Genomic DNA, 25,517 nt, shown 5'->3' on the forward strand with positions numbered 1-25,517 from the left:
GAGGACAACAATTTTATGCTGGCCAAACAAATTTTAACAATTATATTACATTCAAATATCCAGATACTTGCTTTCTTCCACAAGCACCCCGATTGATAACAGGTTGTGTGAAATATCCAATAACACACATAACCCACTTTGATATTGACATGACCTGGGAGGTGTATATTAATCACATAGTGAATCAGATCCAACACTATTACTTAGTACGTGGTGTACTTTGTGCAATGAAGTTTATAAGAAGTCATCTTGCTGTGTAACCTCCTCTCCATTCACACTCCCGCCCGCTCCCTGCGCTCGGCCAATGATCGCCGCCTCTCCTCCACTCTGATCACCTCTTCCCACTCTAGAATACAAGACTTCTCCCGAGCTGCCCCCATTCACTGGAACGACCTCCCTCGCTCTATCCGTCTCTCACCCAATCTGTGCTCCTTCAAGCGGGCACTTAAAACTCACCTGTTCCTTAAGGCCTGCCAACCATCCACTTAACCTCTCACCTCTTTTGTTTCTCCCCTGGCTCCTTTTTACTCTCCCCTTTGCTTCACTGGCTCCCTTTTGTGGCTGATTTTGTTTACTCTCCCCTAGGATGTAAGCGCGTATGAGCAGGGCCCCTCTCCCCTCCTGTCTCCATACCTGTTCTTCCGCTCCGTCTTTACAGTATTTGCTTGCCTGGAGTTTCTGAAGTTCTGGTACTTTGTGTTTATTGTTCTGTACTGTTTTACCCTGTATAGTGTACTGTTTGTGCTGTGTACGGCGCTGCGGAAACCTTGTGGCGCCTAACAAATAAACGATAATAATAATGGGACAGATATAACAGGAATATAATTTTTGTTAATATTAAAAAGCACAATTAATAGAGGCCTATCAATCTCAGCCCTCAAATCTGCGAGGAGCTCGTGCTGTCTCCTCCGCAGAATGCTCTACTGCTGCTGAATCTGCGCAATGCTGCACCTATAGCCAAATTCTAAAGCGCCTTCGAACTGCCCTGTAGGCATCGATTCATGACATACAGAACTGCAGGTCAAAAACAATGATCCATTGTTGCAGGTAAGACCCGCAGTTTGGCATGAGAGAAGGTGACAGGCTGCATGTTTACAAGCGAATGACACGTTTCAACATCCTGCTCACTGATTGGTTCTCAATGCACGTATGGCCATAGGCACGTCATTCAGGGATCCTGTCAATACCATATTTAAGATGGCTGACTCACCTGTTAATTAATTACAATAATCATCCACATCAAGGCAATTTGAGGCATGACAACGCCTACCCAGTCATACACAGATAATTGCAGAATTATGCATCAAGCATCATTTTATCATGCCTATAATTCTCAATTTTTTAATACTGCTCCACTATCCTCTCCAGCCTAATTGCAGTCTTTTAGCCCAAACCACTTTTTGTCCAAGCACAATTTTTCACTACCAACCTCTTATTTCCAAACCACTTCTGTCACCCAAGCCACCCTTCAAGCCCAAGCCACCTCTGTGGCACTAACCACCACTGTAGCAGTACCCACCTCTGGCGTAATCCCAGCCACTTCTGGCGCCCCCCCCCCCCCCAGCCAATACTCTTCGCTGTCCCAATGCCCTTTTTTTGTCAGATGTTGCTATGGTATACTGAAGTAAATTTACAAGCATTTCATAAGCGTCAAAGGTTTTATTGACAATTACATTAAGTTTATGCAAAGAGTCAATAGTTGCAGTGTTGACCCTTCTCTTTGAAGACCTCTGCAATTCGCTCTGGCATGCTGTCAATCAATTTCTGGGCCACATACTGACTGATGGCTGCCCATTTATGCCTAATTCAGAATTTGTGGGTTTTTGTTTCTCAATTTGAGGATTGACCACAAATTCTCAATGGGATTAATGTCCGGGGAGTTTCCTGGCCATGGACCCAAAATTTTGATGTTTTGATCCCTGAGCCACTTAGTTATCACTTTTGCCTTGTGGCAAGGTGCTCCATTATGCTGAAAAAAGCATTGCTCATCACCAAACTGTTCTTGGATGGTTGAGAGAAGTTGTTCTTGAAAGATGTTTTGGTACTAATCTTTATTCATGGCTGTGCTCTTAGGCAAAATTGTGAGTAAGCCCACTCCCTTAGCTGAGAAGCAACCCCACACATGAATGGTCTCAGGATGCTATACTGTTGGCATGTCACATGACTGATGGTAGCGCTCACCCTTTCTTCTCCGGACAAGAGTTTTTCCAGATGCTGCAAACAATCTGAAAGGGGATTCATCAGAGGAAATTACTTTACCCAAGTCCTCAGCAGTCCAATCCCTGTACCTTTTGCAGAATAGAAGTCTGTCTCTGATGTTTTTCCTGGAGAGAAGTGGCTTCTTTGATGGCCTTCTTGATACCAGGCCATCCTCCAAAAGTCTTCGCCTAACTGAGCGTGCAAAAGCAGATGCATTCACACCTGCCTGCTGCCATTCCTGAGCAAGCTCTGCACTGGTGGTGCCCCAAACCGGCAGCTGAATCAACTTTAGGAGACGGTCCTTGCGTTTGCTGGACTTTCTTGGGTGCCTTGAAGCCTTCTTCACAACTATTGAACCTCTCTCCTTAAAGTTTTTGATGATCCAATAAATGGTTGATTTAAGTGCAATATTACTAGCAGCAGTATCCTTGCCTGTGAAGCCCTTTTTGTACACAGCAATGATGGCTGCACATGTTTCCTTGCATGTAACCATGGTTAACAGAGGAAGAACAATGATTACAAGCACCACCCTACTTTTAAAGCTTCCAGTCTGTTATTCTAACTCAATCAGCATGACAGAGTGATCTCCAGCCTTGTCCTCGTCAACACTCTCACCTGTATTAACAAGAAAATCACTCACCTGATGTCAGCTGGTCCTTTTGTGGCAGGTTTGAAATGCAGTGGAAATGTTGTTTTTGGGATAAAGTTCATTGTCACAGCAAAGAGGGACTTTGAAATGAATTGCAATTCATCAGATCACTGTCATCACTGAGACTGTCATCACTAGTGATCGTGATTAGTGATGTACCTGGAGAAGAAAAACAAATAACTTTTTATTATATATATATTATATATTCTCGGTTACAGGATTTTTTCTGGGCTGCACCTACTTTGTGGAATTCCCTCCCACGCACAGTAAGACTTTCCTCTAGTCTTCAAACCTTCAAGCGTTCACTGAAAACCCACTTCTTCAGACAAGGTTATGATATTCCTCAACCATCATCTTAATTTCCCTAGATTACCCTATTACCATCCTCTACACTGCTAACGCAAGGCAATAACCTTCTGACCAACATTGCAACACACATGGCCCACTCAATAATTTTACCTTTGCAGTCTGACTGGTCCATTGTGCAATATGATGTAGCACATGTCCTTGTGTTTCTAACTCCAATTGTCCTATAGATTGTAAGCTTTCGAGCAGGGTTCTCTTACCTCTCTGTCTGTATGTATTACCCAGTATTGTCTTATTAATGTTTGTTCCCAATTGTAAAGCTCTACGGAATTTGCTGGCGCTATATAAATAAATGTTGATGATGATGTTGTTGATGACTATTCACAAGTTGCAGTTTCGTTTATTTTATTTGTTTATCGCCCTTCTTCTGTGTCTACTGCTTGCTGCTGTTATGCTTCCAGGCTTTTAATCATTGCTATAGAATAGAAAAGTTGTATTTTATTTATAAAACCCCTGCTTGCTTGTGTGCATAGTGGTGGAGTTTTCTGCATAACTTCTATCTCGTAGGTCAACCAACTTGCTGTAGTTCAGTCTCTCCCAGCTCAAGATTCTGTGGCTTAAAGGAAAACAAATGTCCTTGGACATGAAACTTTGATAACTCAAAAACAGATGTAGTGATAGCATGTACTGTTACCACTGATTAAAAGAATTGGCATTTTTGTTGCATATTAGATTTATTGATCTAGATTATATAGATTTATTGATCAGTCTCAATATATAGTCATGTCTTTGCTCTCCAAACACAGTGCAGCACAAGTCATGTTGCTCAATGAAAAAGTTTTAGATGGAGAAACATCAGAAAAAGTGTTAAAAGGAGAGTGAGTAACAGGGAGAAAGGGCATAAGAAGGAGGGAGTTACGCCAGAGAGAGTGCTTAAAGGAGAGTAAGAAAAAGGTAGTGTAAGTAAGAGTAACTTTAAATGAAAATGAATGACTGGCATAGTGGGAGAGCGAGAGACTGCTTTCATGCTGTGTTGCCCTTACAATTTTTTATTGAATATGGGAGTTTGAAATGATACTACTTGCCAGCCTTTTCACAACAGTTATTCTGGATCCTGTTTTGGAGGGGAAGACATGCAAAGTTTATTGGTCTTTTGAATATTGATTTAAAAATGTAAAAAAACGATTTGATATACTGAAATTTTTACAGCATGTAGTGTATTTCTTATCATATGAGGCTCAATTACAGAAATTCAACTTCTTTCATGCTTGCCTGTAGTATGCAATGGAGCAAAATATTCACTTTTTTAAAAAAATAGTAGTATTTGTGAAGATGTATTACAATAATCCATCTTATTGTAGGGATACTTGGATCAAGACTGCAATCCTACTGCATTTACTGGACTGGTTGCCAATTTACATCACCACGAGCCATCAAATTTGGTGTTTGTCAGCTTTCTAGAAAAAGGTCTATTTCACCAGCTGTGTAAACCATGCCCTGAAGGTACTATTAAAGTAATTTTATCGTTTTAAAATAAGCATTGCCCAATCAATTGTATGTGTTTCCAAAGCACAAAGTGATTTATTTTAGCAGATGTAAATAGTCAACAATTCAATACATTATTATATCATGATAAAGTACAGTACAGCCAATACCAAAAGATATGTACATACCAATGCTATCGCATGCGCTCGCTGCGCACCCACGGGACCCGGTGGACAGTATATCTGTTAGAATACTGTGTCAGAGTTGACTGAGAACCAGGGGGTGTGCAGCGATGATTATATACAGTACAGTGTTACACTTGAACAATAGAGATGACGTAGATTGTTTCTATAGGTCCAGACGTTGGGTGGGTCCAGGGTAAACAGATCATAGGTTGATTCAATCTAAGGAATCCAAAGGTGGGGGTCGTCTCTCCAGGGGGTCTGCTCCTTTCATAGCCAGCATCATACAAAGGATTATTCCCTAATATCAATAACTAAAGTATGCAATGTGCGATCTCTTCGCCGACTGCACCGGACAGCTGCTGATGATTAGGGGATCAATATGATATCAGGCATGACACCTTTCCTATAAACTAAACCTTTAATAACACTAAATGTACATATAATATTATATATATATATATATATATATATATATATAGACTAATAATAAACCAAATATTATCTGCTCATAAATTACAGTGTAACGAAACCAATATGAATATGAATAAATAACTAAATGTTGTAATGAGAGTGTGTGCGTGCGTATTTTACCGTGCGATCGCATCACACCACGTGCTACGTGGCGTACGCTTCGCAATCGCACGGCAAACCAATATTAAACCAATATACTTTTGTTCATCCAATTATACGACTTTGACAGTCCACCCTTTGATAGTACAATAAACTATCACCTTAAAGATGTTATATGCAGGATCTCAGTACCACGTTTCATTGTTATGTAATTCAAATCCCCCTTGGTGTATGACCACGCTGTTTGTATATCTAAACAAGTTATCATAAGAGAGAGTCTTAATCCTCTAAACGATTTCTTCTTTTACTAAAGACCGTACATTTCTGGAGCTTGGAGATAACCTTTTGTATGCCCTTCAAGGGTGCAATAAAACACTTAATACATTATTTGGAAAGGTACAAGGTACAATAGAACATGTATCAGCTATACAGAATTCTCTACTACAGTTCTTCAAGTTTAACAGGTTCTTCTGTCCAACGCATGTCTTTAAGCTCAGAATACATTTAAACACTTCATGTTCATCAATAGATCATCATATGTCTATCAATAAGGTCATATGCAATCTCCTTCAGCCTGCGTTAATATACACACTTCTAATAATGTCATCAGTTCTTTTCATCAACACTTGTGGGCGGGCTATTGTCTGTTCTTTCTTCCCAGTCTCCCAATACTCTGGTTTAATATTGGAAGACTCCAGACTAAGGGACCTAGGTGTTGTACTTTTCCCCTAGTGGCCTCCCACTCATAATTTGGGTACCTCAAGAATATTTAGCGGAAAGAGAACTTATCCTACTTGATATAATCACTGAGGCACGTGAGAGCACGCCCAGCACTTTGTTTGGTCTAAAACCTTACCCTCCCAAGAATGATAATCATTCTCAAGGATGCCTTCTCAAGTCCGAATATTACTGGACTGGCATCGCTGGGTGTACCTCTTTTTTTTAACCATGGGGTCACCGTACTTACGGACACAATGCTACTCAGACAATAGCCCCTCGCACTTTCTCCAAGCTCCGAGGTTTCCAAATTTTCCTTTACCCCTGAATTGAATAGAGTAATTGGCTGGACCGATTATAATACTAACTTCTCCTTCCTCCCCAATACGTCCTTATCATTACCTGAACCAGTCTCTGTCACCTGCTAATAATCAAAAGAATTAACCGTCCTAAGAAGTGAATGAAATGAGAGAACACAAAACAGGAAAAACTACAACTTCATGCTGGACAACAGTCTTAGCCTTTGGCTCAGGTGCTACTAACTGCATTCGAGGCCTTCCAGAACAGACTCCTGAGTGCCCTTGGACCCTTCTCTGAGTGTTGGCCCCTCTGCAGTGGGTGGAATGGGCACCAGTGTGTCTCTGCTACCCTTGAAGCCGTGATGCTGGTAGCCTACACCTGGTACCTGTCTGTCAAATAACCTGAGCCCAAGAAATTTCTGTTCCACAACTTACTCTCCCGATCCAACATCCTGACAGTTAGTGTGACTTTTCAGGAAACAGTGTTTTGGACGTTCTTGGTTGCTGTCTCACTATTTACCTTCTCTCAAGGTCTAACCTAGCCTCCCAGTTACAATCTCATCTCACGAGGGGTCAAGAACATTTAAAAAACTGACAGGTTAGGAGTATGCCCAGGAGTGATCTTTTGGTAGCGGCAAAGGACTAGTGGCCGAAGCTATCAGTCACTTCAATCAAGTTCCAACTCTTATTCTATTCAATTCGTTCTACCGAGTACCACTACTTTATGTTCACACTGGTTTATGGCTAATTGAAAGTATGTGATTTGTTACCACTACTCATACATTATACCTCTATTATCAATAACATGAATACCCCTATCATCTATTATAACTCTAGGACTATCACATTGAATAACAAAAGTTTTGAGTATGTCACAGTAATACATTAGACACATTTCAATACACCTTTACCCAGACATTTTTCATTGGTACACGTGTGTATACTTGAGGATCCTGCATGGTGGTAATTGGATGACGTGTATTTGTTTTACCTGGAGGAAAACCCATCAGCAGGAGGGATATGGGATGGCTCTATTGGTATAATTTTCCTGACATTCTCTTAATCAAGATAGGACGTTGACGTCCTACTAGTTTGAGACGAAATATCTGGTGCATCCCAATATACTCTTACCAGCTTGCACATACCTTCTGTACCCAGCTGAGCCAGACCATTTCCTGCCTCCTCTGGGACTGGGAGATACCCTCTGGGAGCTACTGGTTTACCTTGTCCATCTCTCCAGAGTCTACCAGACTCCTCACCACATCTCTTCACCTTCCAGACAGTTTATTCCTCAGGTAACACAAATCTTCATATATTAACCAATATGTGTATGTGTGCATGTGTGTGTGTGTGTGTGTTCACATTTTAAAACTAAAACAATACAACAAAAAACAAAACAAAACATAGATTTGTTAACTGTCACATAAAACCCTGCTGTCTATTTGACAGCTATGTTCACCCTGGTGTGACAGCCATGTATGGTCGTGTGTGTAAGTGTAGACCTTACTAGCAGCTACTTCAGTTGGTAACTGTGTCACTGTATAAAGTCCTCTATGTAGTGTCCTAATCATGTGCTGGTATTGCTATAAAACGATTTCTCAGTCACCTCAACATCGCCCCCTAGACTAGAAAAATGCTGAAGACAAATGCATATCAATCAATTTTCCCTCTGCCAACTCGTATGTCATTCTCAGTACCTCACATTCAGCTACTTGACTAAGTGGTAAAGGCAAGAGGGTCTATTTCTATAACACTTCTCCAAATATAACAGTATCCAGTGCATGCCTGTCTAACAGTGAAAAAAATATAAAACATGAAAATTCTACATTTTCTAGGGTTTCACATTATGTCGTATCTTGTGGTAAAAATCCTACTCCAATGTTCTATACAGAGATGCATATCTGTATGCCTAACCTCCAGCAATCTCCTATCCACCCTTTGTGCCTCCATATAAAGGCACATTTTTGTACTGGAGGCACGAATCATAAAACAAAAAAAACAAAACAGATATGCAATCTATAAAACATGAATCGTATTTCCACAACAGACCCTTTCTGCTTAAAATCAGCAGTTTCTATACACATGAAAACAAAACCACTGACTGTTTCTGTAACTCGTGTCAATCTAGTGTGTGTATCTCTGAATTTGTCTTATGTAAAAACAATAAAAATATGTCTTAGCCCCATTGTTGAGACTGTGTCTGATTTTATCTCTACCAGAGCAGAGACAGAGAGAGAGAGAGAGAGAGAGAGAGACTAGCGTTTGTGTAAAGAATGAGAAATAAGAAAGCAATGAATGATGGGAATACACAGATTTGAATACAAACATACATGCAGAAAGGGAGATTTTTACAACAAAATGACAGCTGGATTGGACTCTGACTCTATGGGGAAATGGCTGTATTCATTTAACTATGATCCCTCCCAAGAATGACTAGGGGGTCTTAACCGTGCAATCCAGTGTCGTCCGTCATTTGTTCATTAAGAACTCGGTATCTCATTGACTACATACCTTTTCAACGGACTTTCCTAACTTATAATATAGAAATGTAAAAATTAACTGTTGATGACTCATCTGAGATACATAAACGATATTTTGGAGCAAGTATGTATAGATTTCATTGTTGGATAATGATTCTCAGCCAAACAAATTTTCATGAGACACTGCAGCCTAAAACAAAGAGTGTTCCATTTGTCTATTGTTAATTAGTCTTTCAAGAGTAATTCTTCTATTTCTCTATCTCACCCCTTTTAAACACTAAGTCTATATATCTTCTGTGTACCCTTTATCTGTTAGAAGAAAAACAAGATAGTTATCTTAAAACAGCAAACAAAACAAACATTTCCATTCTTTACCATCGGCCAGCGATTTAGAAAAACAAACATGTGACAACATAAAGCAAACAAATAAAATCAACAAAGATGACCTTTTAAATAAGTTTCTTTCTACATTTTGCACCTTAATACTTACCACAGATTAACTCTAGAGTCGGCTATATTTCTCCCCCAGAATATTAGTTGTTACAGAGTGTGCAATCAATTGTAGGGGAACCTCTGAGAGAAGTGTACGCCTCCTTTGTGGATGTCTATGTGATTTCCAACCCAGGTATCCATTCTTCTCTCTATACAGTTCCTACTCATGTGTCCCTTCTTACGGCAGTAGAAGCACGTCCCTGTCATGTCTGCACAATGTTTTGCTAGGTGTCCTATTTTATTGCATTGAAAACACTTCCTCAACTCATGTTGTTTCTTTTCTTTAACCCAGATGTTATTACACTGTGGTCGTGTGTGCAGTCCCTCTAATGCTGGTATACTTACCATCATTAACCTATCACTCTGTGTTTTTTCCTTTTTACATTCTCTTGCAAAATGGCCTTCTTCGCTACACTTGAAACACCTAATTATTCTATGATTCTTATTATGTGGGTTGTATGCTGGTGGTCGGGTGTGCAGTCCCTCTAGTGCTGGGATACTTACCATCATTACCCTATCACTTAGTGTCTCTTTCTGTTTATTCATACTTCTATCATGTCCTATAGCTGACTCCCTGAGAGCACTTACAGTGATCCCTCTCCAGTTCGGTAATGAAGTTTGCACCCTTGTTTTCAAATTTTCCTTGAGGCCATCCATTAGAACTTTAACAGCAACCTCTCTGTAGTGTACATTATTTTTTATGTCTGGTACCCCAGTATATTTGCCCATTGCTATTAGAGCTCTGCAAAAATAGTCTGTTGCATTTTCACTATCCTTTTGTTCGATAGTAAAAATTTTACTCCAGTCCACTATCACTGGAAAATATATGGCCAACTGTGTGATTATATGTCTAATATTGTCCTGATTATCATCCTCAGTTATGGATTCATCCTCCTCCAACATACAATCCTTAATGAACTTTTGTATATCAGTACTGAGAGGAAGACAGGTCTTCAATAATACTCGCCAATCGTTATTAGTTGGCTCGTACACATTACCATAATATCTAATAAACTGCTGACATTTGGTCAAATCTTTCCTAGGATCAGGGAAAATTGAAAATGTTTCAGACCTAGTGCATGGATCATGCTTTGCTACATGTTTTAAGGGAACATCACTATCTCTGTCCGCTTTCCCATTGGAAACTGTTGTAGTGCAGACAGGATGTAAGCCTACCAACTCACTATAACTAGTTGCTGAAATTGCTGCTGCAGTACAATGGATGTCTTCCCCTGTGATAACCTTTACATTATTCTCACCACTTTCAGCCGTTGCCCCTTCTGGTAGAACCGTTCCCTTTCCTTGTCCTGAAACATTACTTTTAACATTACGTAAAACAACATACAAGTTACTAGTTACAGTTTTCACATTTTTGGTATTGGCTGTACTATCCGCCCCGACCGAATTTATCGGGGGCGTGTTTGCGCTGAGTTCGCCACGCTTCGCAACCCACACTTCCGGAATGCACACTTCCGGTACGCTCATTTCCGCTGTGCGCGTGCTTTTCGCCACACTTACTTCCGCTGTGCATTCGCTGCTCTGCCACGTGTTACCTTCCATTTGCCCTGACTTTAAACAATCATTATGTGCATTTCTCACTTTCGTTGACTTAATCAACCGTACTTTATCTTTTACGTTATTTAGTACCTCTGCATTAAAACTCCCTATTGTTGGGAAAGGCCTATCAGAATCTTTGGTCATCTTGACCCACGTGTCACAATACACAGTTGCGTATGCATCATATTTCTTACACTGCAATCGCAATGCTTACAGATACTAATTATCAGTAAACGATGCGATTACCCTTGGGTGCACGTCGCGAAAACTTATTCAGTTTCCGCCCCCGGTATAACTGCCTTGTATACCGTACACCAGTTGGGCACCTGCCTCGTCAAACAGCAACTGACACTCTATTTTACAATAGATAAAACCTTAGTGTATTTAAAGTCAACAGATCACACGACATACACCTTTTCTGCGCAGAAAATAAAAGAATTCCCAACAATAGTAATAATGTCCCAGAGGTTTTCACAAGTGATTTATACTATGCATGTATAACTATCAAAACGATTGTTTAACCACGTGGAAAATCTACCGCAAGTTCGCGTACGCACAGCCGGAAATACACATACGCTATGCAATGCAATACAGTTATAAATAAATATTTTTCTTTCTTGTCCCTAGATTCTTATTAGCGTTCCTTCAGTCTATGCAACAACGGACATTCGGTTTCGCAACACACAGTGAACCACAGGTCTTAAACACATTGCGTTCTTTCCTGTTATGCGACGCGTCCGTCAATCCACCCTTTATTGAGGAACCGAATACCGTGAGCGTTGCATACCTGCCGATAACGTAACTCCTAAACTCACGAGCCCCCAAATTATTAAAGTAATTTTATCGTTTTAAAATAAGCATTGCCCAATCAATTGTATGTGTTTCCAAAGCACAAAGTGATTTATTTTAGCAGATGTAAATAGTCAACAATTCAATACATTAATATATCATGATAAAGTACAGTACAGCCAATACCAAAAGATATGTACATACCAATGCTAACGCATGCGCTCGCTGCGCACCCACGGGACCCGGTGGACAGTATATCTGTTAGAATACTGTGTCAGAGTTGACTGAGAACCAGGGGGTGTGCAGCGATGATTATATACAGTACAGTGTTACACTTGAACAATAGAGATGACGTAGATTGTTTCTATAGGTCCAGACGTTGGGTGGGTCCAGGGTAAACCAATCTAAGGAATCCAAAGGTGGGGGTTGTCTCTCCAGGGGGTCTGTTCCTTTCATAGCTAGCATCATACAAAGGATTATTCCCTAATATCAATAACTAAAGTATGCAATGTGTGATCTCTTCGCCGACTGCACCGGACAGCTGCTGATGATTAGGGGATCAATATGATATCAGGCATGACACCTTTCCTATAACCTAAACCTTTAATAACACTAAAATGTACATATAATCATATTATATATATATATAGACTAATAATAAACCAAATATTATGTGCTCATAAATTACAGTGTAACGAAACCAATATGAATATGAATAAATAACTAAATGTTGTAATGAGAGTGTGTGCGTGCGTATTTTACCGTGCGATCGCATCACGCCATGTGTTACGTGGCGTACGCTTCGCAATCGCACGGCAAACCAATATTAAACCAATATACTTTCGTTCATCCAATTATACGACTTCGACAGTACATTATATCTTGCAGTCTGTATAGAAAACAGAGGTAATGTAGGATGTGACAAGTAATCATATGTGCAGTGCTTGTAGTGTATTCTACATGATGCTTTGTGAAGGAATAAATCTTTAGCCTTAAAGAAAGTTGCAGAAAAACAGAATAACAAAGAGTTAAGAATTCAACAACATTTATACTATTATTTAAATATAATTATTATGCAAGTACTGTGACTTCCATGTAAAAAGTATGACATCGGGGACGGAGCTTGGTCGCCATCCTGTCTGGCTGTATGTGGAGGTAGCTCCGCTGCAATTACTCCCTAAGCAGCGGAAAAGGAGCTGTCAAAACAGCTTAATCTAAGCCAGCACGTGGAGGATTCTGCAGGGAGGCTGTAGAGACCAGTGTGACCCCGAGAGAAGCGGACCTGGGGCCGCTGTCGAGCGGCGGAGCGTCAGGCTGAGTGGGGCAGTGAGGCTGCAGGCAATCTGTCGCCCAGGAGTGGCCCCTGAAGTGCCTGCACAGCGTCCTACCTGTTCCTGGGAGTCTCCGGTGCCCGGCAGCGGCGGCAGGAGTGCAAGGCCGACACAGCAGCGGTCTATAGTTGCGCAGGGCCCCCCGGTTACATCACTTCCGGTTTGCGGGTCCGGACTTCCAGTCGCGGGCAGCGGTTAAAACGGCTGGTGCAGAGTGGGACTATAGCCCAAGAGCGGATTCATCTTTCATAAGTGGCCCATAGCAGTGGTATTTGGGCTGGCAACTGGAGCTGGAGACTGGAAAAGCCTGGAGGCAGTGGCTGAGCTGGGGGCAGACCTGGAGGCTGTTGTATAGCTGCTGCAGTTAAAGGTACCTGTGAGCACTTATCTCTATGTGCATGTGAAGATATTTCTGATGTAAACAATCTCCACTCACCTGGCACTCACTCCAAATCATACCAGTGGGGTAGTGTTATGCTCTTTTTCATATGATGCTGGACTGAGCTTTTTTGGGTCCCCTACCATGTTGCAGCACACCCCTCACATGTGGCGCTGGTTCGCCTAGTATTCTCAACTGTACCCGGATCCTGCACTCAATTAATATTTCAAGCCCTTAGCCTGGCATTTACCTTTTCTCAGTCTATAATATGATCTATGCAAGGCGCCATGGCACCCAAAAGAGTGAAACCTATCCAATCACCGCCGCCAGGTCAATTCTTTAAATCACAGGCCTCCTCTTCCTCTAATGTGGGGAAAAACAAACATCCTGCAAATGCTTCGGTGCTAACTACCTCACCGTCCGCGATAGAGGGCCCCAACAGTGCTTCTCCGTCCTCTCCCCCCATGTCGATGCGGATGGCCCTATCACAATTAAAGCTATGCAATCTATGCTTGCCACACTCAAGTCAGAATTACTATCAGAGATGAGGTCTTCAATTACAGATATTCAACGTGAAGTTGCCGAACTGGGAGGAAGGACAGGCCATCTGGAAGATAAATTTGAGGAAGTGGCGGCCTCCCACAATGAGCTAATCTCAGAGCACGAAAAACTGAGAGCGGAGTTCAATGCCTCTCAAGAAAAAGCGGCGGATATGGAAGACCGGTCAAGACGTAACGATATTAAAATAAGAGGGATTCCGGAGACAATATCCTCAGCTGAGCTTCTGCCGTTTGTTACCAATCTATTCCACCAACTTTTACCAGCAGCATCTGATCTCGATTTAACCATCGACCGTATTCATCGCCTCCCTAGGCTGAGGTTTGGTCCTGAGTCCCTCCCCCGTGACACCCTCCTCAGGGTTCATTTCTTTCAGATCAAAGATTGCTTACTACAGGCAGCCAGGCTGGATGAAAGTTCCTCGATTCTTAAAGAACTTCAATTCTTTCCTGACTTCTCGGCTGCCACTGTAACCAAACGCAGATCCTTTCAAGCAGTAACCAGCACTTTAAGGGAACAAGAGATCCAGTATCGATGGGGTTTCCCAGTAAAGCTGTTAGTCCGTCGCCAAAATGTCTCCCATGTGATCACATCGGTAGAAGATGGCATTGCTCTATTGAAATCCTGGGACATCCCAGTGCGCGAGATGGCACCGGGCCCGAAATCGAGAGTGAGAGGTGACTGGTCGAGAAGTGCTTCATAAGAGGTTTATTTCCCATGCTCGGCAGCAGATTTATCCCTGACTGTTTGGTTTCTCGCCCAGCTTCTAATGTTTGAAAGTGAAGAAAACAGACTACCTCTTAAGGACTTCCCTGTATAGGGTGACCGATTGGAAGCCACAGGTGGGGTACTGTGTGTCTGGTTTGTAATTGTTACTGTGCCACTTAAATGCTTTTCCTTCCAGAGACTCCTATTGTTGTGTTGCAACAGTTTATATGTTATTAGATAATACCGTTATGTAGTGGCAGTCCTTGTTATGCCGCTCTGAAAGCTAAGGTATTGTATATTACTCTTGTTATGATGCTAGATGTTACCTGGGTTTACAGTTGTTATTGGGTTTGAGTGGGTGATTTGTACGTGGGTGGGGACCCCGTTAGTCCATGCTCCCCCCGTTACTTATTTTGCTGGTTTTCTCCTTTTTCCCCTCCAGCAAATACACTAACCCAATGGTTTGGATTATTTCGGTTAGTTTGCCCTATTTTCTCTCTTTTGCTTTTCTCCACCTTTTTTCCTCTTTTACCCGACATGCCTTTGATACTACTCAAGAACACACCGCTGTTCAGGCTGCAATTGTGGTTCGCTCCCCTCTCTGGATTTTGGAGGGGATCTACCTTGGTTACAGGTTATACAGACAATGCCATACCCTCCTCAAGCTAGATGGTTAAACTACTTTCTCTTAATGTCCGGGGCTTAAACTCACCAAATAAACGCCGTATGGCGCTGTCCTCCTTTTTTAAGCAACGGGCAGATATTGTTGCATTACAGGAGACTCACTTTTTAGCCTCTGCCCCCCCCCACTTTCAGAGACAATCACTATCCCACAATTTATATGGCGAACGGTCCACTAAAACGCAATGGAGTTGCCATTTTGTTCAGCTCTAATATCTCTTTCACTCTTAAAAAGCGGGTAGCAGACAAAGCGGGTAGATACCTGATTTTAGTTGGCCTGCTGGAAGACACTTTAGTCACTCTCACCTCCCTCTACGCTCCAAATTCTCGCCAGGTACCTTTCTTAAGAGAGGTCTTCCAGGAAGTAGATAAACATAAGGAGGGGTGTCTAATAACGATGGGTGATTTTAACATAGTGGCAGACCCCAGGATAGACAGATCTCCATCTGTCCCTCCCTCTGCGGCCTCCTCTCAGCTAGGTCCGGCAGGTGCGTTCTCAAAGCTGTTGGCAGAGCATGGTCTGTATGACATGTGGAGGGTCTCGGAGCCAGAGGGGAGAGACTACACATATTTCTCCCATGTCCATAATTCGTACTCACGGATAGATCTTATATTAACAGATAAATGGACGTTACAAAGGTCTATCCGCTTGGAGATTTTGCCTTTGGCGTGGTCGGTCCATGCTCCGTTACTCTGGTCCTGGCGTCTGTCACGCCCTCATATACCTCCCAGACCGTGGCGCTTCCCAGCTTATTTGCTTCCCCTGCTAGAGGCGAAACTGGCTTTAAAGGACTCTATTTCCTTATTCTGCCAAACCAATAATCCAGAAGAGACTAATATTTTTAACTTTTGGTGTTCTCTAAAGGCGGTAGTGCGGGGGGTCGCCATCCAGACCGGGGCTAGATTAAAGAGAGCAAACGCACACTGTCAGAACGTGTTAGAAGCTAAACTTCAAGTGCTTGAGAAGCAAAATAAGGCCCGCCCATCTAGAGAGATTATAAAGGAACTTACTCAGGTAAGAGCCCAACTAAAGAAATTACTTATGGCTAGGACCCAAGCAGCCCTAAATAGATTGCAGCAAAAATTCTACGTGGCCGGGAATAGAGCAAGGAGGATGTTAGCGCGTAAACTTAGAGGCCGTCAGGCTAGGAACAGAATAAAATATCTATTGGAAGAAGGTGATCGAAAAGTCTCTAATCCCAAAGACATAGCTAATACATTCGCTAAATTCTATGCTACCCTATATAATCTGAAGGAAGATCCCACCACGATCCAGCCAAATAGCAAAGCCATAGATTCCTTCCTGGAGGGCCTTAATCTTCCTAGTCTTGATCCTGAAACAGCCATGGCTTTAGATACACCGTGGACACAGTCTTAAGTTGAAGAGGTTATTAAAAAATCACCGAAAGATAAAGCCCCAGGCCCAGTCGGCTATACCAATAATCTCTATAGTGCTTTCAAGTCTGACTTAGCCCCTATTATTGTGCAAGTGTATAATAATGGTACTGAGCAGGGGCACTTCCCCAAAGAAATGCTCGAGTCTCAGCTGATAACAATCCCGAAGCCGGGGAAGGACCCCGCTTGTTGCTCAAATTATAGGCCCATTGCCCTGTTGAATACTGATATAAAAATTTATGCCAAGCTCATAGCTAATAGACTGCAAAACCTTATCCCACAGCTCATACACCCTGATCAGGTGGGGTTTGTTAGCGGACGCTAGGCCTCTGACAATACAAGACGAGTCCTTAACATCATCGAAAGTATGAATGGGTCCCACCTTGAGCTAGTAATTCTCTCCCTCGACGCAGAAAAGGCCTTCGATAGGTTGCACTGGGGGTTTATGCAGCAGGTCCTTCTTCGCTTTGGGCTGAAAGATAGATTTTTGAACGGGATCATGGCCCTTTATAGTGACCCCACGGCCAGAGTACTCAGTAATGGTTTTCCCTCTGATCATTTTAAGATTTCGAATGGCACCAGACAAGGGTGCCCCCTTTCGCCCCTAATTTTCATTTTAGCAATAGAGCCTCTAGCCCAAGCTATTAGACAGGCCAAGTCCTTTCCTGGGGTCACAGTCAACCAGACTGTTCACAAGCTGTGTCTTTTTGCAGATGACATCTTATTATTTGTAACTGACCCGGAGACCTCGCTGCCGCCCCTCCATGTTATACTTGAAAAATTTAGTGGGGTATCTTACTATAAATTGAATACAACTAAATCCGATGCGTTACCTATCAATCTTCCACCACCTAAAGTGTCGAGTCTTAGGGCTCTCTTTCCGTACTCCTGGAAGTCGGAAGCGCTTCATTATTTGGGTATTCAGATTACTCCCTCGATAAAACACATTGTAGACTTTAACTTTGTGGCTCTGATTCCCCTAATAATTACCTTGACTAAGTCATGGATGTGTTGCGAGGTCTCCTGGTTAGGTAGGCTGGCGGCCTTTAAGATGATGATTTTGCCGAAGCTAATGTATCTGTTCCGTACGTTACCATTGCACTTACCAAAACCTATACTGGACAAGTTACACTCTATCATGTGCTCATACATTTGGAAGAACAAACCTCCACGAATAGCTAGTGTTCGTATGTCTTTAACTAGACAAAAAGGTGGTCTAGCTCTCCCAGACCTGGCTAGATATCATATGGCTTGCCTTCTGGCCCAACTTAGAGACTGGTCTCTCCCCCCCAATACAAAACCATGGGTAGATTTGGAAAGAGCTCTCAATCCTCATCTCCCCTTGCAGGATCTACTCTGGCTGCCTAGACGGTGGCGCCCACCATGTGGGTCCCTGTCCCGGCTAGCTGTTGACTCGTTAAGGGCCTGTGATAAGCTGATTGTGAACTCATCTGCCATATCTCTTCCCACTAAGAACCTGTCATTGAGTGCTTTGGCTAAATTGATCCCGGATGTAAATTTGTCGCTGTGGATAGCGAATGGCATGGTAGTCCTAGGATCATTATTTGATGACCAGGGGTTGATGTCTTTCATGCAAATCCAACACCAATTCCATATACCTGCGAGAGATTTTTACAAATACCTACAAATCAGACACTGGATATCCTCCCTCTCGAGATATAATCTGTCCCTACAGGCCCTCCCAGCCACGCTCCTCTCGAAACTTACGAAAGGAAATAATAGAGCTGGGATCACCTTTTGGTACGGTTTCACCTCCCCGGAGCCAATAGCCAAGTGCTCTAGCCAACTCCAGTGGGAATCAGATCTCCAGATAGCCCTCACAGAGGACCAGTGGCAGGCAGTCTATGTAAATGCTTTTCGCATGTCCAAATGTTTAAACCACACTGAAATGTTCTTCAAGCTAGTTAATAGACTTTACCTGACCCCCTCTAGAATCCATAAAATGTGGCCCTCCCAGTCTAAGCTGTGCTGGAGACAATGCTCGTTGGTTGGGGATTTGCTTCACATCTTTTGGACATACCCGGTTTTGCGCTCTTTCTGGGCTCAGGTATTTGACCTAGCTAAGAGAGTGACCAAATTGGATCTTCCTCAGACCCCCGAGATTGCCCTTCTCCAGGTATATCCGCCTCATGTCCCGAGACAGGCCTGTTATGTGTTTAATCATATACTTATTGCCGCCAGAGCCGCCATAGCCCAGGCATGGAGAGCACCGCTCCCCCCCTCTCTGTCAAAGGTAATTACCAAAGTCCAGTATGCGTTTGAAATGGAAACACTAGATGTCCCTTATTCAATGAGACCATCTTCCCCATTGATGAAATGGTTTGAATGGCATGTCTACGTGACCGACGGGGGTGGGGCTCCAGTAAATAATTCTTCTTCTCCCCCTGCTATTGGTGGTTCTTTGTCAATAGTTGCGCCCTGATTGAGTGTTTATTTCGGGTTTTCCAAGACCTAGGCCAGGTCTGGTGAGTTAGTTTAAAGTTCCACAGTAAACTGAATACTATAAATTGTATACTGTCTGTAATTTGCAAATGCTATATTGGTGTGTTCGAACTCCCCCCCCTTCCCCCCCCCTTTTTTTTTCTTCTGTACCCCCCATTTACTTAAAAAAAATTTCAATAAAAACGATTGATGATAAAAAAAAAAAAGTATGACATGAATTTTTGGTGAAACAGAAATTTAATGTAATATCCCTGTATCCCCTTTCTCACCAATGTGTTTGTGGTGTAGGTGCTCTCACTCTTGTGCCACCCCCTTGCTCTGGATTTCTCCAGTCTAGCTTAGTCTGTCTTAAATACCAGTGCACTATGGGTCAAAGGGGGAAAAGTAACACTTTGCATATGCAAGTGTAAAAATTATGTTAATTGTTAAGTGCCAGAGGTGTAAGGTGCAGTTCACATCATAGTTGCAATACTGAGTTCCAGACCAGGGGTTAAATGTATCATACTCCGGTTTCTTCAACTCGCGGGAGTTCGGCGAGATGACAGCTAAAATATAAAGCGGCGCTGCCTTGTAAAGGCAAGTTTCCCCTTACAAGACAGCGCCACTTTAAATTTTAGCTGTCATCTCACCAAACTCCTGCGAGTTGAAGAAACCGGGGTATGATACATTTACCCCCAGATCTCTCAATAAAGTTCAGTCCTTTATATACTTAGTAGTTGCAAATAAATATTAGACAGTGTATCTCAACCATCACACTAGAGCTGATACTCCACACCTTAGGAATAGTCGCTTCCAATCTCAACTTCAACACTGTTCTCCTCTGCGGCTCTATCACTGTCACTGCTTGTACTGCTCGTCTCAGCATAACTCCAATAGACTGCAAGGCAATGTCAAGCCTATATTGAATTAGAGAAAAAACAAGCCAGTGCTCGGTATATCCCATATTCTATATGGTAACAGCTGCATGGTAATAAGCCCACGCTAGGTATATCCCATATTGTATATGGTACCAGCAATAAAAATGCCCTTATATGTACACAAAACAATAAGACAGTTGTCAGGGCTTATCCTTTACACTGCATATCTGTGTGTATCTAGCAAATTGAAAGCATGAGGTATTAGTTCATATTTTGATCAAAACATTTAACCCTGAATCCCAGTGTCAAGGGCACCTCATTATATGCAGGTCCTACACTGACCTATATGCTTTAAACACCATTAAAATGCAGTTAAAATCAGATGCACTCATCTCCCAGGTATAGGGGTTTACATCTAGCAAGGGCTGGCTTGTGATCCACACCCATATATGCCTTAAGTAGGCTTTATGGACAGCTGCTATGACAATAAGGCAATATTTTTAGACAAAATCAGAGAAAAATATATTGAATTACTTAGTCATAGTGAAAGAATAGGAAGGAACATAGTGCCCCTTCGAGCTGAGGTAGGGTAAAGTCTCTATGCTCTAAGCTCAGCCCAATTTTTCCTCCTCACCTCCGGTCCCCATAGTTCCGGCATCCCATGCACCCAAGATTGATAGTCCCGTTATCTTTATGTATTCCTTTAATAGGATCTTATTTAGATGAACACTGTTATCACTTTGATCACAATTGTTTTGTGTATTGTTTCCATAGATCCAACTAAATTTCCTGATTCTGTAATGGAGACCTTAGTACTGGTATTAGCAAATCTTTTTGGGAGATGCTATTTGCCACCAAACAGATTTTCACCTGAGGACAATTTTTTCCAGTCAAAGGTAAGGAAAATACAAGTGCCTGCAACCTTTATTTTCAAAGCCTTCAAAGCAGGTGGCAAGAAGGGTCATGTCCTACACACACTCCTCTTGAAATCTCAGTTAAACCTAAATCAAGACCAGGGGGTAAATGTATGAACTTGCGGGTTCTTCAACACCCGCGTGTTCGGCGATTAAATTTCAAGCGGCGCTGCATTGTAAAGGGAAGTTTCCCTTTACAATGCAGCGCCCCCTGTGAAATTTAATCGCTGAACACGCGGGTGTTGAAGAACCCGCACGTTCATACATTTACCCCCAGGGGTATATACTCCACAATGCTACAGGCCTAAGCATAGAAGTTTCTTATTACACACAAGCAATGATCAGGTCACATATGCAAATGCAAATTTATGGATAAATACACATATTCCACAGTATTTTAAAATGTGAATGGTTTTGTTAATTTGTTTTACTTTTTTTTTTTAAATTTAGATAAACTTTTGCTATATAGGTAAAAACTGTGTACAGTATCATGAGGCATTAAAAATATAGCTGCATGGGGAGGTAAGGAGAACTAATGTAGAGCAATGTGCTGGAAAGTTCTGATACCTGACACAGTGCTAAAAAAGACAGTTAACTTCTTGTCTCTGGAGTTAAAATTATGAGAAAATAAGTCTTGTGTGTTTAAGGTTTGGGATGGGAAAAATAGTCCTCTCTTGGGAAATCTCGGCAAAGTAATAGCATAAATATTTGCATTTGATATCATGTATTCAGGAAAATAATGATCTGGTTTAATGATTTCTCATTGTCGTACTATTTTGTATATGTTGATTTCTATTTTTCATCAACATATGAAGCACTCTTCCCTGACATAATTGCCACTTGAAGTGCCCAACAATGCCCTAGTGTTTTGGTGAGTTGGCACAACCTTTCATAGAGAAAAATGTCAGAAACAAGAAACATAAATTTACCTTAAAATTGTAATAATACACCCAGGTATTAGTCACATTTCCGAAAACCACAATCCCAACACCAGTGACATCGGCAGGAAAATTCCGATTGCTGTAATGCAGATCTGCACTGATTTATGACTTTCTAAAAAAAGACTGTCAAAAAATCTGGCATGAGAAGATACCGTCAGTGACATTGATGTCACTTGAAGTGCGACTATTAGATCTATGCTATTAACGGGCCAATGCGAGCACCTCACAGGTGTGTAATATAAACGTATTTTCCTGCCGATGTCACTGGTGTCGGGATTGTGGTCATCGCTAACACCTACCCCACCCATACACCTGACATTATTTGCAAACAAAAGGAGGGGAAAAAAATTGCATAATATTACTTTAAAAAGGCAAACACAAATAGGTATGTCAACACAAATATACATCAGGAAGATTAGGGGGGGGACATTATAATCAAAGGCAAAATTAAATAAAATAACTTACTCGTGGAATGTATGGCAACATGGTTTTTTTTTAATCATGTATTATTATTGAAAAGTTTTTTCCAAGAACAACAAAATAGACAAAACTTCCAATTAAGGGGGAAAAAAAGAAATCCACAGTAGGGAAAGTATTCTAGACTAAACTTATACAAGCAAACATCGTAGGTTCACCACTGAAATGTACATGGCAAATATAAAGATCAAGTTCAAAGTAAATCTGTAAATCAGAAGTAATAAATAATACATGTCAAAAGAAAATCACAGAGATACAACAGCATGTATTACACGTGAGATGGCAATTGTTTGTCTACAACCTGGTCCCAATGCATGGCTCTTCGCTGCGCAAAGCTGGGAGCCAAACACGCACCAATATCATTACAGAGGTCAAATGAGATTGCCCCTATGTAAGTGAATCATCTGCCAGGACTCGACACTGCTTAGAAATTTTAGAATTGTACCATTGGCCCCGTATGTTATGGTATTCCTTACTGGCTTTTCTGCTAGAGTACATTAATCTCTCATGGTTCATTGTATCATTGACCAAACCTATCCACTGATGTATGGCAGGGGAATCAACAGCCAGCCTGCACTATTACTACCTTAGCAAGTGAAGTTAAATTAAATACGTATTTAAATATTGGTCTATCGAAGGTGTCTTCCAGGGTGTTCCCATAGAGACAAATCCTAGGGCATAATGAGGGGGCAATCGGTAGGGTAGTCTTTACATATTTCCAGACCTAGAATCTGTGCACCAAAGTGCAGGACCAGAGCATATGCCAGAAAGTATCTGTGGTGAAATTGCCTTTTTTCCAGTTAGAGTCAGAAAGTCTACCCAAACTAAGCAGACTACCTGGAGTGAACTGCACACTAGGAAATATGTAAAAATGTATCTGCTGATAACGTAAACAGTCAGTGGCTTCTCTCGTGCCTACCCATTTAGTTTTAAGGGAATCAAGGCATATCCGGGGAGACATGAGATAGGTGGAGGACTGAGATTCTCCTGCGCTGACTCAGACTACAAAGGAGGGCGTTAATGGGGGAGCTCCTCAACACAGATGACCCATCAGCAAGTTACGCACTTGTGGCATATCTCAGTTGGAGATATTGAAAGAAACGTGTTCGGAATCTAAAAATCTGATTGTACAAAAGACTTGAATACATTATCACAGTACATCTGCCCAACTACATTAATCCCTAGCATGCTCCATATTAAAGAACATTCCAATTTACCCAACTCAGGAATACTGTGATAGAATTATAGGAGGAGCATCAGGGTCAATTCCCACACCTTCAAATAAGTATGCAAAGCAGTCCAGGTCAACACCGCCTTTCTGAGGATGGGATCCACCTGCTGAGACCTAGAACCAGACAGGAGAATGTACAGGGGATGTAAAAAAGAGGAGCCCGTCTGCCTGCCCAAGAAGTGATGCAAAGTATCACTAGGACGCGCACTCACCCACTCAAACGGATGAATTAGTTTACTAGAAAAATAATACATTTTAAGGTTGGGCAACACAAGGCCCCCTCACCCTTCGGTTTACAAAATGTTTCGAATTTTACCCTAGCTCTTTTCTCTACCCACACCAAAGAACCAAGATATTTATTAACAGTGATAAATATCTTAATAGTTATATACTGTAGATCGGAGAGTGTTGTAAAGGATATAAATATTTGGGTATAAATAAAAGATAGGATAAACAATATAAATAACCATCTTTATTAGGTTAACCCTCCCAGTTAAAGTAAGGCAAGCTTCTTCAACAAATGGGATTTTGTCACTAATTTTGTCAAGATATTCAGTCACTGGGACAATATTGAGAGATACATACTTTGATGGATCACGTCATCCATATACCAAGGTATTTGAATTTAGTAGTTCACTGCAGCAGGTGAGGGGGAGGCATTTGGGGTTTGAGATGTCCGACTTAAGGGAAAAATTTGAGATTTATTCATAATATTGATCCAAAGGCCTGAGAAAGGTCCAAAAGCATCTACAGTTTCAAGACGATTGACAAGCGAGCCATCAGCATCTGTCAGAAACAACAGTATGTCATTGGAGTTCTAGCCTATTTTATCCATGGAGTCATCCACCAGAAGACCTTGAATGTGCAGGTGAGCATGGGTGAGGAAGGCCAATGGTTTGATTGCCAATGCAAATACCCGACGAGAGTGGGCATCCTTGTCCAGACGAAACAAGGCCGTAGTTTGGCCATTGTTACATAACCTGGCAGACGGAGCCGAGTAGAGTAGCTTATCCCAGTGGATGAAGTCTTCACCTAATCTGAAGCAACCAAGTACCTTCCACAGATAGGACCATTCAACAGAGTTGAAAGCCTTGGTAGCATCCAAGGAAACCACCACAGCTCCCTCCCCTGCATCCTGGGTCATCTGAGGTTTAAAAATAAATGCCTGTGGTTAGTAGTAGTGGATTTGCCAGGCATAAATCCTCTCTGGTCTGGGTGAATCACTTGAGTAATTACACCATTCATTCGTGTTGCAAGGATTTTTGCCAAAATCAGTACATCAGAGGCCAGTAATAAAATAGGTCAGTAGGATTCGGGGTACATTTGGTTTTTTCCTGGTTTGGGGATCATAATGATCAGCACCAGACAACATCCTAGCCGGTTGTTTTATGATTAGGAAAAAAGGAAATTGCCTCATCAAGTTTCCTCCACCATTATGGGAGCCTCATGGAATTCTCTTGACATTAGGGGGAATTTTAGCATTTTAGTTTTATCAAGAAAATCTAATAAATGTGTTTCGGTTTAATGCACATGGGTGGCTTAGAGATCAATGCAATAGTCAAAAAATACCTGTGCAATTTCCCTCATACTGCACAATCTATTGTTGATCAAAAATAGTGGAGTACTATTAGCTGTATCTCCACTGGCCAACCAGGCCATATAGCTGCTGCTTGTGTCTGCTTGCAATTAGTAATTGCAGTAGATGTTGGTCTAATAAGAGCCAGAGTGGAAGCCTCGTTCCATCTATCCAAAGAAGAATCCATAGTGTTATTAAAGTCTTCCATACAGACTAATTGCATGCCTGGGGATAGTGAAATAAAGGAAGCCACTTTCTTGAGTATATTATTATTATAT

The 25,517-nt window shown here is 41.8% G+C and overlaps 1 protein-coding gene across 2 annotated transcripts in view; it reads left to right on the forward strand.

The window, feature by feature from the left end:
- LOC142139997 (putative ATP-dependent RNA helicase DDX60) overlaps positions 1–25,517 on the forward strand; it is a 382,899-nt gene that overhangs the window by 306,760 nt on the left and 50,622 nt on the right. For both annotated transcript variants that reach the window (XM_075197859.1, XM_075197866.1), the window contains exons 34-35: positions 4,516–4,657; positions 20,875–20,996. In XM_075197859.1, the coding sequence (XP_075053960.1) occupies positions 4,516–4,657; positions 20,875–20,996 (264 nt within the window). The remainder of the gene's footprint in view (positions 1–4,515; positions 4,658–20,874; positions 20,997–25,517) is intronic.

Source organism: Mixophyes fleayi, chromosome 1, assembly GCF_038048845.1.
Source record: "Mixophyes fleayi isolate aMixFle1 chromosome 1, aMixFle1.hap1, whole genome shotgun sequence".
In the NCBI taxonomy this organism is placed as follows: Eukaryota; Metazoa; Chordata; class Amphibia; order Anura; family Limnodynastidae; genus Mixophyes; species Mixophyes fleayi.